Raw genomic sequence first — 15,573 nt, forward strand, 5'->3', positions numbered from 1 at the left:
TTAGAATTTTATATAGCGCAAACTAGACTCAAGAAATGGGGTATCATAGCGCTTTTCATGAGCACCAGTTTCGTTACAGATGGACACATTTCAGTTTTAGGCACGGAGAGATTAAGTGATTTGCCCAGAATCACAGGATGTTGAGCATCGTTGCCGATACTCGAAACCGGTACCCCAGTTCCGAAGTCGACTGCTCTAGACGTAAGGCTACATCATGCATCCTGCTTGTCATATAATCTATTTAAGGGGCGGCTCCTCCACAATGGAGTAGGAGCATCGCCCCACTGGCTAAGAGTCAGCAGCTAAAAAATAAAACAATATATTTTAACTTTATTTGCCAGCATGATAGTTGGAAAATCTGATGCTCACCCCTTCCCAATCTTACTGACCAAGTTACGCCCCTGCTCTTGGTCTGAATGTATTCCGTTTTATTTTCAGGTTTCCAATCTTTCTTTGTTTAATTCGTTTTTATGTGAAGTACCCAAGGCTTCTGAGCACTATACAAAAAAGAACAAAACAATTATGAATACAGAAAAACATAAAACGAAAATAACAGTAATCATTACAGGAGGGTAACATGATTTTTACTGCACTTACAACACTCCCCTATAATTGCAGTGCTTCATTTAAGTGGCATCGACCTGCACCTTTCCCACAAATTTATACCCACCAGCCTCCTTACTTTTTTTTTCACAACGCACTCCCTCAAGGTGTGCGGTGCTAACCCCCCCTCCGTAGCAGGCGCGCAACACCCATTGGACTGAAAGGGCTTCCGCCCGCCGCCCCACCCCCAACCCCCCCATGAGTGATGCAATAGCAAGTCGAAGGGTAAGAGGTAAGCTTAGGATGGATACACAATTGAGGTTCTTCATAGAACATGTGGTGTGAGAAGCACGGGTTCTTCAAACTGCACACGTTTGCGACCTGGAAACCAGTGGGGCTCTCTTGGGTAAGGTGGAATATGACAGCGGAGGGGAATTTTAATCTGTGGGATTAGTTGAAAAGCCATTTTAAGGCAGGCTAAGAAAAAGCATATTGCCGATGCATGACACAATGAGAGCACAGACCACTGTTTTTGGAACAGATCCCGGAAGGTGAGGGAGGACTTTTTATAACCAGAAGAGTCTAAGATGGTAGAAACAGGAGGACGTAAAGGAGTTAATGTACCTGGCAAAGTAGAGGAACGTATCCTCCAACCCCCACTCGGTCACCTCTCTTACCTGAATGCCCCCGCGTCTGGCGCTGCTGTGACAGTTGTGTGCGCATACGATAAGCATATTTAATTACCCTCCAAGCGCCCGTCGGGTCAGACATCAGATCTCGGACAAAAACATGTTGGGTAGGGTGCGAAGGAGGGCTGCTTGCTCTCCCCTTGGCATTTCACACTTGCCTTTAAAACCATTTCTATCCGTCTTGTCGGAGGGGGTAAACATGGGCTATCTCCTTGAGTGGCAGAATGCATGCAGTTTCCGGTTGCAAGGACAACTTGCTGTTGTTCTTAAAAGGTGTCACATCCAGTCACGCGGGCTTCGCAGAGACTGGAGGCATTTTCATATAGTTTCTGCCTTGAAGGGTAGATTTTCTCCATTCACCCGGTAGCCCCGTAAACGGTATTAGACATGTGACGGGAGGTGGAGCAATACAATGGCAACAGCGCACCTTTCATACACATTGCCATGAAGAACACACTTCATGGGTCTTTAAAAAGACCATTTGCATGTTAATGAGGCCTTGCTGTTGTTTCACACCCCCTAAGAGCCCCTGCAGCTCCACTGCCTATTGCTTAAGATTCACCACCCCCCGAAATATTTGATTAGCCCTCCTCCGAAATTTGGCTCTAGTTGCGCCTCTGATACCCACTCACTGCCCATTACTCGCTAGCATGCAATTTCCCACATCGTGAGCGCGGCGCCCCTGGCACCTCATTACGGCACACCAGGGTGCCACGGAGCACAGTTTGGGAACCACTGCCATATAGTATGCAGCAGCGTACCCTCTTCATGCAGGCAGCAGAGACATTCCAGGGATGCCACTTAAACAGGCCTGTGCAGTCTGACTCTGGTAAAATAGATCCTATGGAGATATTTATACTGAATGAGTCGAAGGCTCATAGCGAAAACAGCCCCGCGCGGGGATGCCAGGGCCTCCGTCCAGTCCTCCTCGAGTGGGCCCACATTCTCCTCCCATGTTTCGCGGAGACGCTGCAACGAAGAAGAGCAGTGTGTAACCAGGGACTGGTAGATCCTAGAGATTTTATGGTCATGCAGGTCCCCATGAAAACTTTCGCCTCTACCGGACTAAATTCAGCTAACTCCTCCAAGCCCACCAGGCTAGGGGAGAGAGCATGCCGAAAGAGCAAATATTTAAAAAATTGAGTACGCTGCATTTGAAAGTCCTTCTGCAAGCCCTGAAAAGATTTCAGGGCAGGCCCCCTCATAACACCCCCAGGGTGGAGACCTCGATTGCATCCCAATCTTGGAAGACAGGCATGGCCGCCAACAGCGGCAAACGTCCATTGCGCCATAACGGCGTCAAGTTCAGGGACCTTTAACTGAGAGGTCTCAGGCCTCTGTGATGAATGAAGCCACGACCGGTGTGGGTGACCTTGAAGTTATACTAGACGGTTCTGGCAGAGCAATTAGCTTCCAGTTACCAACCTATTTTTTGCAACCTCATCAGAGTGATGACAGCTAATTGGGGATTTCCCAACTGTAGGTCTGTTAATGAATCGCATCGTGCAACCACTCCCAACACAAATGTAAACTGTTAGTAGCAGCTCTATATGAAAGTTATAACTCCACATAGAGAAAAGTAGCATACCTTGCCCCTTCAGGCTGGTGACTGTCTCGGTGGCAGAGTAATAAACCCTAGTGGATTCTCTGTGGGAGAAGCCCTGCGAATGTTAGGTCTCAAAAACATAACTATACATGAAATCAGTAGGTTGATTGCTTACATTTCCCGTTTGTTTGGGGTTTGTCACTCCATTCTGGAGGAAGAATGCCCCGGTCCTGGCAAATGTATCACTCTGTTTCCCCCCCCCTCAAACCTCCCCTCCCGTCCCCCACCCCTCACTCCTCTCCATCCCTTCCTGCAAGATAGCGTTCACGTCGGATTAACTAACTAGTCGTTGCCATCTTTTGATTAAAAAGTCTTAGACAATGAAATAAAGAATATGCTACACGTAACACTCTTCGATAGGGTAAGCACTGCGCTTTGGAGACATAAACGAAAACAGACGTATATTTGGGGGGGGGGGGGGGGCAATAACGCAGATTGCTGTCTATGTGAAGAAGTATTCTGTTTAGTAACTGGCACATAATGTTCAAAGGGCGAGGGGGTGGTACAGCAAGGCTGCGTACTAGTGTTGCTCTCACGTCCCTTACCTGCATAACCCGAATGTTCTCTCTCTCCAGCCCCTCCACCATGGCATCCACCGCCTTCTGCAGCCGAAGCTGCTGCTCCTCCACACCGGCCATGCTCTCTCAGTGCCCCACGCTCAAGGTACTGCAACATATTCTCTTTCCAAGGACAGCGGCAGACCAGAAAAGACACCAATGAGATATCTGTAGGCGCCATATTGGAACGGAGCTTGTCCCTCAAGGAACTCACCAGGAAATATGCAAGTTAAGACTTTGACGTAAATAACCAACAAAAAAGATAAATCTCTGAGGTGCTGTAAGGTCTCGTGAGAAGATGATTTTACAATTATTTGGACAATTTCATCAAACATGACTACGTCAATGAAACAGAAAACAAATAATACGTTTAGTCTGGAAATGAAATATTCAGGGCATCTGCCCGTCAAATAATTATATATGATTTTTTTTCTAAATCTCTTTGCATTGAATTGGAAATATGCATATTCCAAGATGGCGGATACTGGCAAGTAACTACAATCCAGTTTGTTTTTTGGCACTGAAAGAGGACTGGCATGCTTCGATATCTGACTGTTAAACGAATTACTTATTTTTATTGGAATACCTGAACGTAATGGTACAGAGCAAAAGCTTTAGAAACCCAATACAAATTACCATGTGCAACAATGTATTCTGTTTTCAGTTAGATCAATAACAAATATCAAACCGTGCTGATTTTTTTATTTTATATTGGACTATAGGCGTCTCTATTTAAGTGGAATGTTGAATACATTTTTTTACATCACAGCAGAAGCGAACGTGGAAACCAATAAGGGTCATCTACAGCCGATCGTTCGGAATGTCAAACCGGAAAATATATTTTACAGCAACTCTTTAAAGTATATGAAATATTCAGCTCAGTGCTTACTGCTAAGAGAGATAAAGTAATGTCTGTGGGGAATTAGAATAACGGAACCTTCACATATCTCGTACTGACAATCATCATAGCTGTCAAGGTTTCCGATTGGTATGTGTGACATAGTTATAATTTCAGTGTAATTATGAGTGACATTTCAACCATCAAGAGTGACACTTTCTCGCGAGCAAAATCAAGCAGTAAAGACGAGGAAAACATATAAAAATATCAGAAATGACACCCATTTGAGCAACACGAAACTAAGAAAATCTTAAAACTGTTGGAAATTACAGAAATAGAAGTGCCCTTGTAAACTGATCGTAGTTTTTAGGTAGAGCCTAGAACAGCGCATGTGCTGTTGCTTGACTTTTAGTAAGGGGATTTTCAAAGTGCTGCCAGCCACTGGCCTCAAGCCTGTGTGCATGTACGCGTAAACGCGCACAGCCACCATCTGTCTTTTTCTCCGTCTGTTTTTGCCTCTCTGTCTTTCTCGCCCCTCCTCTTCCCTCACCACAGAGTGTGTCTCGCGGCCGCCACTTTCGCGCGCACCACTCACATGTTTTTTTTAAATTTCCCACTCACGGGCTTGTTATATGTAGAATGAGCGCTTCTGCTAAGTGATCTTGTTTTGTTGTTGTGTTAATGCTTTGCTGCGCCCCTTTGACTTACAACGTGCTTTCTCTTCCCACAAACTCGATGTTTGTGTTCCTTTATTTTGAGATGCTTTTAGTATTACTGTTTTGTGACTTAAGGAACATTAAGGAAATGTTACCGTGAAACTGGACAACGTTCACAGTGTTTATTTCTGATCGCAGCGGCTGTTTCATGTCCGTTGCACCATTCAGGGAGTCCTTTTGTTGGCGCTTTCATGAGGACATGATGAGGAAGTTGGAAACTTTTGGCAAATTCTCTTTAAAAGCACAGCATGTTGGCGACTGGTTAGTCGATTAGACCTTTGTCGCGCATTAGATCTCAAAGCGCTATGATGGGTGCAGCAGTTATAACTCATGAAATATGGGGTGCAACTCACAAGGAGGGGGCAGGATTGAGTGCACATTGGTTGCAATCGAACTCTTAAGATGATGGGCTGGTTGTATCCATTATCAGCACTCAGTCTTCGCTAAGTGATCTTGTTTTGTTGTTGTGTCAATGCTTTGCTGCGCCCGTTTGACTTACAACGTGCTTTCTCCTTCTCCAAACTCGATGTTTGTGTTCCTTTATTTTGAGGTGCTTTTAGTATTACTGACACTCACACAACCACCACCACACAATCACACAACCACACACACAACCACAACCACACACACAACCACACAACCACACACACACAACAACACACACAACTAAATCCACAACCACAACCACACACAACCACATATACATCCACACACACAACCACACACACAACCCCACATGCAACCACACACACAACCACACACACAACCACACACAACCACACACACACCCACACACACAACCACACACTCACACAACCACACACACAACCACACATACAACCACACACACACACAAACACACTCAACCACACACACACCCAACAGCACAACCACACACACAACCACACACACACACACACACACAACCACACACACAACCACAAACACAACAACACAGACCCAACCATACACACAACCACACACACACGCACACAACCACACCCAAAGACCCAACCACACACAACCACACACACAAACACAACCACACACACAACCACACACACACAACCACACACACACAACCACACATAATAACACACACACAACCACACACAACTACACACACAACCACACACACAACCACCCATACAACCACACACACGCACACAACCACACACATAAACACACACAACCACACACACACACACACACACACCCACACAGCTTATTGTTTCAGCTAAGAAGGATTACTACGAGACACGCATAAATAACGCTACAAACATCCAGAGAGAAACCTTCCAAATCCTGAAAGAGCTAAGTAAGAAGGAGGAAAAGGCAGACATATTGATCGACTGTGATACCTTCCAAGGATATTTCCTTGAAAAAGTAGGGACCATCTTGTCTGATATCAAGAAGGATAATCCAGTCTCACACACCGAACAATTGCCTCCTTTAAACCCTCCTTCTACCCCTATCTTTACCAGATTCCCCGAAATCGACCCTACCACCCTGAGACAACTTGCAACATCTACCAAGTCTGGCTCCCCCGCTGATCTTTGTCCACCCGATATCCTCCGACTAGCAATTCCGATTCTAGAGGATCAGATCTTAGACCTTTTAAACACCTCACTAGCTACTGGATCATTACCAACTTCCTTTAAAGAGGCACGCGTCAGACCCCTGATAAAAAAGCCTGGGGCAGATCCAACTAGCCTGAAGAACTACAGGCCAATCTCCCAACTGCCATTTCTGTCAAAAGTACTAGAACAGCACGTGCTAAAATCTCTGTCATCTCTCCTGGAATCTCACCATCTTCTCCAGGAGCGGCAAGCTGGTTTTCGTGCCCACCATAGCACAGAACTAGTAATGCTGTCCGTACTAGATGAGCTCAGATGCATGGCTGACAGTAAAAAGCCAAGCGCCCTGATATTACTAGATCTTTCAGCGGCGTTTGATACTGTCAGCCATGCACTGCTCCTGGGCAGATTGGCTAGGTTTGGGATAGGAGAGCAAGCCCTCAAATGGTTAACAGCCTTCTTATCAGGGAGGACGCAGAGGATCCAGCTAGCAGATCAGGTCTCCGATGTGGGCACCTTAGCCTGTGGAGTCCCGCAGGGTTCTGCGCTTTCTCCACTCCTATTTAATCTTTATTTACAACCATTGATAGAGTCCCTGGCAAACATGAACTGTAAAGTTTTTAACTACGCCGATGATACTCAGCTGCTGCTGAGTATCGACAACACACCATCGGCTCAGTCCACGGCCCAAGACATATTACGTTTTACAGTAAACTGGATGTCGTCCAATTTATTGAAAATCAATCCAGATAAAACGGAAGTTCTCGTAGTTTCAACCTCCACTTCCCCCTGGAATGATTTGTTTTGGCCACAAGAACTTGGACCTACCCCAAAACCGTGCCCTTGTGTTAAGAGCCTCGGTATGAAAATCGATCAGGAACTCTCGATGACTAACCAAGTGTCCGCTGTAGTTGGTTCTTGTACCAATTTGATCAGGCAACTGCGTAAGCTCGTCCCCCTACTCTCAAGGAATATGCTTCGAACCATTGTCTCAGCCACAATAGTGTCCAGAATCGACTACGGCAATGTATTATACCTTGGCCTCCCAAAAAACTCAGCTAATCGTCTTCAGGTCATTCAGAACGACGCAGCACGCTTGATATTTGGAGTGCCGAGGCGGACTCATGCCTCCCCTTTGCTCCATAGGCTACATTGGCTGCCAATAGTACAAAGAGTCGAATTCAAGAGTTTGTGCATCTGCCACAAAGCAATCCACGGACAGGCGCCAACCTATATAAAAGATAGGCTTGAAATATATGAACCCAAGCGCGCCCTGCGATCGTCCGGTTCTTTTTTGCTATCCTGCCCACGCTTTAAGCTGGCAACAAAAGGAGGCAGATCCTTTTCAGTTCAGGCTCCTATCATCTGGAAAGAGCTACCGGAGGCGCTTCGCAGAGAATCCAACCTTCTCCACTTTAGGAAGTCCCTGAAGACTTTACTTTTCAAAGACGCATTTACATCTCAGTAGTCGGTTACTAGCTTCAGACACTTCTATTCTCTCATCCTGTTTCTTGTTGCTGTACTTGGACAGTAGCGCTTTGAGACCTGTCGGTGAGTTGGCGCGATACAAAACCCAGTTACAAATTACACACCCACACAAGCATTGGTATAGCCAATAGGTCTCGCCTTTGGGACCTTATAAGTGTTTAGCCACGCAACAGTTGATGTTGTTGCACCAAGGATATTGTGCTGCATAACTAAATAGAAGGTCCCAAAAGCGAGAACTATTGGCTATGCCAATGCTTGTTGGAATATGCAATGTATCATTGGTATTGTCCAGTGCTTTCAACAGGGATATTTAACCCTTCTCTGTTTGATATCACCATGTTAGTGTTAATTAAATTATACCTTGTCTATAGTAAAGTCACCCAGGTGCTGCACCCAGGTGGGGAAACATAATAGAGCTGCCATGTCCTTGTGAAGTGTCTCTGTGTGTGTTACCTTCACTGGCTCAGCCGGCTGTATAGACACGCTCAGCTGCTGTACAGTAGCAAAGTCAGTCTGTCCCCAGTCACGATGCTGTTGAGGACTTCTGGGTGCAAAATTGGTCACTGAGATGCCTATTTGTATTTTGCGCATTCAAGGGAACTTTTTCTCTGAATTACTGAGGCTTCACACCTGCATAGTTTCTGTTAAAATTGTTTTAATTAGATTTGCAGTTCTCTGCTAGGCATGCATGAGAGGCGTGTCTCCCCGAAACACCACCTGCTCAGCCTCTCCCGGACTCAGCAGTGTTCATGAGGAGTTCGAATGTTGTCAGGAGACAACTACAGTTACCAGGGGCCCGGACTGGGGCAGAGGCTGAGGGAGGAAATAAACATCGGAAAGCACTGCAAATGTTAGCGCACTATTACTCTTCAATGACCTAGTCAATTAGCTCAGTACTGTAACTGAAATTTATATATGCAGTTACGGAGAAGTGTTTTTCAAAAGATGTAATTGATCACTACCGTTAATACATTACCTGCTCTCCCAGGCACTTACTGATTATTCTCATGATCCTCACTGGGTAGCTGTGCTCGGCTGGTGGCGGTTGCGTGAGATATTACATCTTTACCGCAGATGGCAGTTTCTGCAGCGTTTAGCCTGGCCTGCAGCCTTGCACTGCCTAAAGCAGTATTTTTAGGTCTTGCCTGCGTTTCAGCGCACACGCTACTCGCTGGCAAAAATTTTTGTGAGAGAGGGAATTCAGAAAAGGGCTTTAAGCCCTGCTCCTCTTTTCCATTGACTGACGGCACGGTTTATGCTAAACGGGGGCCTGCCATTGGAAATGAGCTGTTTGCGTTGCCTTCCTTTCGCCTTTTGGTCTGGCCCATCCAGACTGGATCGCCTGCTTCACGGCTGTCATGAAGCAGTTTCTTATCGCAAGGAGGCATTGTAGGAGGCGTGCTATATAAACAAGCCCTGCGATCCAGTCCAGATGGGCCGTCCCAAAAGGAGACAGGGCGCCGTGTGTTTATTTTTGCGTCGCGCTTTCACTTTAAAGTGAAAAAGCGATGCAAAAATAAACAGCGAGAATGTCGAGCGCTTGGTTTTCTTGTTTTAACTTATCTCTCAAACGTCGCCCTAGCAGCAGTCTAGGGTTACCCTAGGAGGTGGTAAAGAGACTACAACTCACGTAAGTATGAACAATAGTCACTCACCCGGACAAACTCTGTCTCACGGGGAGATGCAGCTCTTAAAGGGCCTGGTTTGCAGAAGAGTGGTAGAATAAATCTCCAAAAATGAGCCCCTCTGTTCATCGACAAACATCCGTTGAGCCACGCACCAAGTGTCTGCACACACATGAAGTGCCCCAGAAGTGATGGGGACAGGTGGCCAATATAGGTGTACAAAGTCCCATAGACATCTAATAAACCATAGCCCTGACTGGTGTTGATCGGACTGGCGACCCAATGCTGTGTGCCCAGGGATGGCTTATACAGGGGCGGGGGCCAAGTGCAAGAGAGGTAGCCGGCCCCTTGACCACCCTTTCTCCTCACACACACTGTTCTGTGTGTCCCTCTTCCATACAGCATGTCCCCTCCTCAAACCACATGCCCCGTTCCTCACAGCACATGTATTTACTTTATTTCCTTGTTAGAACCGGAGGTCTCTGGTTGGCACAGGTATGCACTTGTGACAAGCAAGGACCCTCAGCTCCACGTCAGGGCAAGGGAACTACTCCTTTGAATAACCCTTCTCACCCTCTAGGTAGTGTGGCGCAAGCAGACAAGGCTAATCCTCAGGGCGATAGTAAGTTAAGCATTCATGATCACACACAGTAAACCCACTGACCCACCACAAATGGACACCAGTCGTATGGTTGTATAAAAAAATACGTATACTTTATATAAAAGATAGATTCAAGCAGGAATATCACAAGACCAGAATAACGTTTAGTAAATCGAGGTCACCAGATTACAATAGGCAAACTTAGTCTATCAATGTTCGATGGTTAGCAAGGTACGAGGACAGGGAAATAAGAACGTTGCGGACCCTGGATCCGATATGAACTCGAGACGGAGTTCAAGTGTACCTTGCTGGTGGAGTTCCGAGGCGTTTCAGGGGCGGCTACTTGTGAGGGCGGACCCCGAACGTGGCCCACGGTTCTCCAGAGGATCTCTCCGGCTCAATCCCCCTCGTGGAGCGAGGTGGAGGAGCTAGACTGTGGAGGGTTGTGGCGATCCGGGATTGGTACAGCTCACAGGGCGAGGCGCCGTTCAGGCCTGTGGGGCGTACTACTTCTTAGCACACAGGGTCTGACTCGTGGATCTGTGAGGGGCGTCAAGTTCTCGGGCAGACGGATGCAGCACCAGGCTTCCGGTACCACGGTACGGGGAGGCCTTTCTTGAGGTGCGGCACAAGCCTTGGTATGCAGGAGCGCAAAGCGAGATAGTCGGGTACGTTACGACGTACGGACCATCCGAGGCTCTGAGATGCTCTCCGTGCAGATTCCTGCCGGAGAAGATGAGAGGTGCGAAGCTCGCTCCGTAAGCGGCGAGGTGACAGGAGAGCAGGTGGCCCGGCACTGAAGCGGAGAGCGGCTCAGGAATGAGCGGGACTCTCTACGGCGGGGTGACCAAGCTCCGAGCTGTCACGACCTGGGAGAGGGCGAAGGCACCCAAGTCACAACTCTGGTGAGGGAATAAGAACTGAGGCCCAACAGCAAACGGGCACAAGCAGATAGAACCCAATGGTCCTGGGGTTCCGTTCAGGGGGCAAGCTCTTGATCAAGCCCTTGGAGATTGTTTCAGGCACAAGTCTACAAAGTCTACAAAGTCCTATCTGGTCCTTTCCTCTCCATTCTCAGCAAGGCACCACTGCAGGCCAGTCTTACAGGATACAGATTGGTTTCCGTCCTTCAGCTTCTCTTGGTCCTTCTAGTCAGGCAGAGGTTTGTCGAGGTCAAAACTGGATCTGATTTGTAAGGAGCGGAGCTCCTATATTTATACTGCATTTCTTTTGTCTTTGCAGGCCAGGGGGCCTGAGCCTGGTTCAACCCGGTTCTGATGTACTTTGTTGACAGGACGCTGCCGTCTACTTTCAGGGTGCAGGGCAGAGACATCAGACGCTCCGCAGGAGGTGGAGCCAGCATTGTGGTGGTGGAGCACAACCCTATTCAGAATCAAGGAATACTCCGCCCGCCCATCCTGGTGTAAGCATCTCATTCACCCTCCTGAGCACCCGACTATCCCCCAGGAATCTCCCAGCCCACACAAACCCAGACAGCAGATACACATCCTGGCAGAGGCGGGCTGAACAGTTAGGCGAGCAAAGGCTAACCTTCTAAAAGTAGCATTTGCAAACACAGGATATTAAAATAAACCTTACTAAAGGAAGTATTTTATTATTCTGAGTTCAGGCATACTAAACTCGACCTGCTACAGTGTTCCCTGAGCCTGCCGGGACTATAGCGTGTAATAGCTCCGACAGCTCATCTGGCCTAAGAGAACCGCTAGCCCTTCAATAGTGAAGAACGAGAGAGGCGGTAATTCACTACTAGGACATGCCACACTCTAGGCCTGTCCTACCTTACGCTTACAATGCACCCTGCCCGTAGGCCTACCATAGGGGTGACTGATATGAAGGTGAGGGAAGGTTCTGGGACTGGCAAGTGTGGGCACTTGCACAGTCAGCGTGACAGTGCGGGACTGCACGCGGAGTCAGCAATGGCGGACCCAAGACATATCTTACGAGGCCGCTTCTGTGGGTGGCGCAACCAGCGCTGCAGGCCAACTAGCGGCATTTGTATCTACAAGCCCCGGCACGCCTCGTACACTTTACTGGGGACTGATAGTAAACCAAATAATCCAATCATGGAAATCAATTGTACATACACTTTACATTGGGAGCACTTGCACTGCGGCACGGATTGGCTGTGGCGCAGTGCCCTGAGCATCGAACACCAGCAAAACATCTGAGGCACATCAGAAAAAATTGGGAGGGAGACTCACGCCAAGGTGCCAGGTCTAACACGTGTCCCCTTCAGCTGAAAGGTGAGGAGAACTACCCTACCCCAGGGAGTTCCTCATCACTAAGGTGGAAAAACCTTGACAGACCGTCAGCGTTGGCGTGGTCTATGCCAGGGCGGTGCTCCACCGTAAAGTCCATACTCTGTAGAGAAATGGACCACCTCAACAGTTTCGGGTTTTCACCCCTCATTTGCATCAACCATCTGAGGGGCCTGTGGTCCATCTGAACTTGGAAGTGAGACCCAAACAAGTAGGGTCTTAGCTTCTTCAGGGCCTAGACCACAGCAAAAGCTTCTCGCTCAATCGCACTCCACTTCTGTTCCCTTGGAAGTAACCATCGACTGATGAAGGCCACAGGGTGATCCCAGCCCTCCTCAGTCGTCTGTGAAAGGACAGCCCCTATCCCATGCTCTGAAGCGTCTGTCTGCACTAAGAACTCTTTGGAGAAATCAGGAGCCAGGAGCATGGGCGCCGCGCACATGGCCTTCTTCAGGGTGTCGAATGCTTCCTGACAGGCGTCGGTCCAGATCACTTTCCGAGGCTGCTTCTTCGAAGTCAGCTCCGTAAAGGGGGCAACAATGGTGCCGTATCCCTTGACGAACCTCCTGTAATACCCGGTGAGTCCGAGAAAGGCCCTCACCTCCGTTTGGGTCTTGGGGGCTTCCCAAGCCAGGATGGTCTGAACTTTGGGCTGAAGGGGCGCCACCTGGCCGCTCCCAACTTGGTGTCCCAAATACACCACTGAACCCTGCCCGATCTGGCACTTGCTTGCCTTGATCGTGAGGCCTGCCTTGCGCAGAGCCGCCAACACTTCCCAAAGGTGCCGCAAGTGTTCCTTCCACGTTCCACTGAACACTGCGATGTCGTCCAGGTAGGCGGCACTGAACACGTCCAGTCCGGCCAACACCTGGTTGACCAGTCTTTGGAAGGTGGCAGGGGCGTTTTTCATCCCGAAGGGCATGACCCGGAATTGGTAGTGCCCATCTGGGGTTGAAAACGCTGACCTCTCTTTGGCCCCTTCGGTTAAGGCAATCTGCCAGTACCCAGACGTTAAATCTAACGTACTGAGGCACCGAGCAGCTCCCAACCGATCGATGAGCTCATCAGCTCTGGGGATGGGGTGCGCGTCAGTCTTCGTGACCGAATTGAGCCCTCGATAGTCCACACAGAACCGGAGTTCGGGTGTGGCTCCCGGCGTCGCAGCCTTCGGGACCAAGACCACTGGGCTGGCCCAAGGACTGCTGGAGGACTCAATCACCCCAAGAGCAAACATCTTTGAGACTTCCTCCTTGATTCAAGCTCGTACCCTGTCAGTCACGCGGTAAGCCTTGTGCTTCACCAGTAAGCTGTCTCCCGTGTCCACATCATGGACGCACCAATCTGTGACACCAGGAACCAGGGAGAACAAGTCAGAGAATTGCCCCAGCAGCTGGCGGCAATCACTCTGCTGCTCAGGGGTCAGGGAGGGTGAGAGGTTAACTCCATCCACTGACCCATCTCGCTCGGAGGCCACCAAGAGGTCCGGCAGAGGCTCGGTCTCCTCCTCCATTCCATCATCCGTTGCCAACAGCATGCCCACTTCGGACCTCTCCAAGTGGGGCTTGAGGCGGTTAACATGTAGGACCCTCAAAGGGTTCCTGGGAGTTTGCAAGTTCACCAGGTAGGTGACAGGACTCTTGCACTCCACAACCTCAAATGGACCCGTCCACTTATCCTGAAGTGCACAGGGCTCCACTGGGACCAAGACCCACACCTTTTGTCCAGGTTGAAGCTCTACCAGAGTGGCATTCTGGTCGTACCACCGCTTTATCTCCTCCTGGCTGGCTTCCAGGTTTGCCTCAGCAAGTTGCCTGAATCGCCTGGTCTGGTTTCGGAAGGCCAGCATGTAGCTATATACATTCTGGGGAGGTTTCCTGGGAGATTGCTCCCAGCCTTCCCTAACCAGACTCAGAGGTCCTCGCACCGGGTGACCGTACAGAAGCTCGAAGGGACTGAACCCGAGCGACTTCTGTGGCACCTCTCGGTACGCAAACAGTAGACATGGTAAGAGGACGTCCCACTTACGCCTCATTGGTCCTTCTAGGCCCATAATCATGCCTGTCAGGGTTCGGTTGAATCTCTCAACCAACCCGTTTCCTTGGGGGTGGTAAGGGGTGGTGAACTTGTACGTTACACCACACTCTTGCCAAACGGACTTCATATATTTTGATATGAAGTTGGTGCCCCTGTCAGACACCACCTCTAGAGGGAATGCTACTCAAGAGAAAATTCCCATCAGTGCTCGTCCCACCACGGGGACCGTCACTGTCCTCAGAGGGATGGCTTCAGGGTACCGGGTGGCATGGTCCACCAAGACCAGGATAAACCTGTTGCCCATGGCTGTCTTGGGGTCCAGAGGCCCCCCAATGTCAATTCCCACTCGCTGGAATGGGGTGCTGATGACGGGGAATGGTTGGAGGTGAGCCTTGTTCTTCCCTCCACACTTACCACTTGCCTGGCAAGTCTGGCAAGTTCTGCAGTGAGCATCTGAGCTCCGGTGCATCTGGGGCCAGTAAAAGTGGGTGACAAGCCTGTCATAGGTCTTGTCCATCCCCAGATGTCCTGCTAAAGGCACATTGTGAGCCAAGCCCAGTAGGAAGGCCCTGAACTTCTGGGTACCACCAGCACACGGGCTGACCCAGGTTCAGCAGCCTTAGGCTCTGAATACAGGAGATCGTTCTCCCAGTAGACCAAGTGTTTTCAGGGCCGAACGCCATTGACCTGGTCTGCAGGCTGCTGCCGCATACCTGCGAGAGAAGGGCACGTTTTCTGCTCCTCACAGAATTCCTCCCTGGAGGGACCCCCTTCTTGCTGCCAATGGGTCAGCTCAGGCAAGTCTCCCAGTTCGGCGATCTGTTCCCCGGTAGGCTCCAGGGCATCCCCCTCGAGGTCTGCCTCCTCCTGGGCCGTGGGAACTTCGGGGACCGGCTGTCCGCGCCCCCCTGTGCCTCCTCTCTAAGGCCGGTTCCAGGGCCTCTCCCTCAGGCTCCAGGACCTCTTCTACACCCCTACTGGCTGCCATGGACCTTGTGGTCACGCACGCCCAGTCGGGTA

The 15,573-nt window shown here is 49.3% G+C and overlaps 1 protein-coding gene across 1 annotated transcript in view; it reads right to left on the reverse strand.

The window, feature by feature from the left end:
- Nucleotides 1–3,551, reverse strand: part of TIMCC (TIM double twin CX3C motif chaperone) — a 38,190-nt gene extending 34,639 nt beyond the window's left edge. Inside the window, exon 1 of the mRNA XM_086943474.1 lies at nt 3,384–3,551. Coding sequence (XP_086799600.1) covers nt 3,384–3,476 — 93 coding nt within the window. The 5' untranslated portion in view covers nt 3,477–3,551. The remainder of the gene's footprint in view (nt 1–3,383) is intronic.
- Between the last annotated feature and the right edge of the window lie 12,022 nt (nt 3,552–15,573).

Source organism: Lissotriton vulgaris, chromosome 11 (assembly GCF_964263255.1).
Source record: "Lissotriton vulgaris chromosome 11, aLisVul1.2, whole genome shotgun sequence".
NCBI classification, from domain to species: Eukaryota; Metazoa; Chordata; class Amphibia; order Caudata; family Salamandridae; genus Lissotriton; species Lissotriton vulgaris.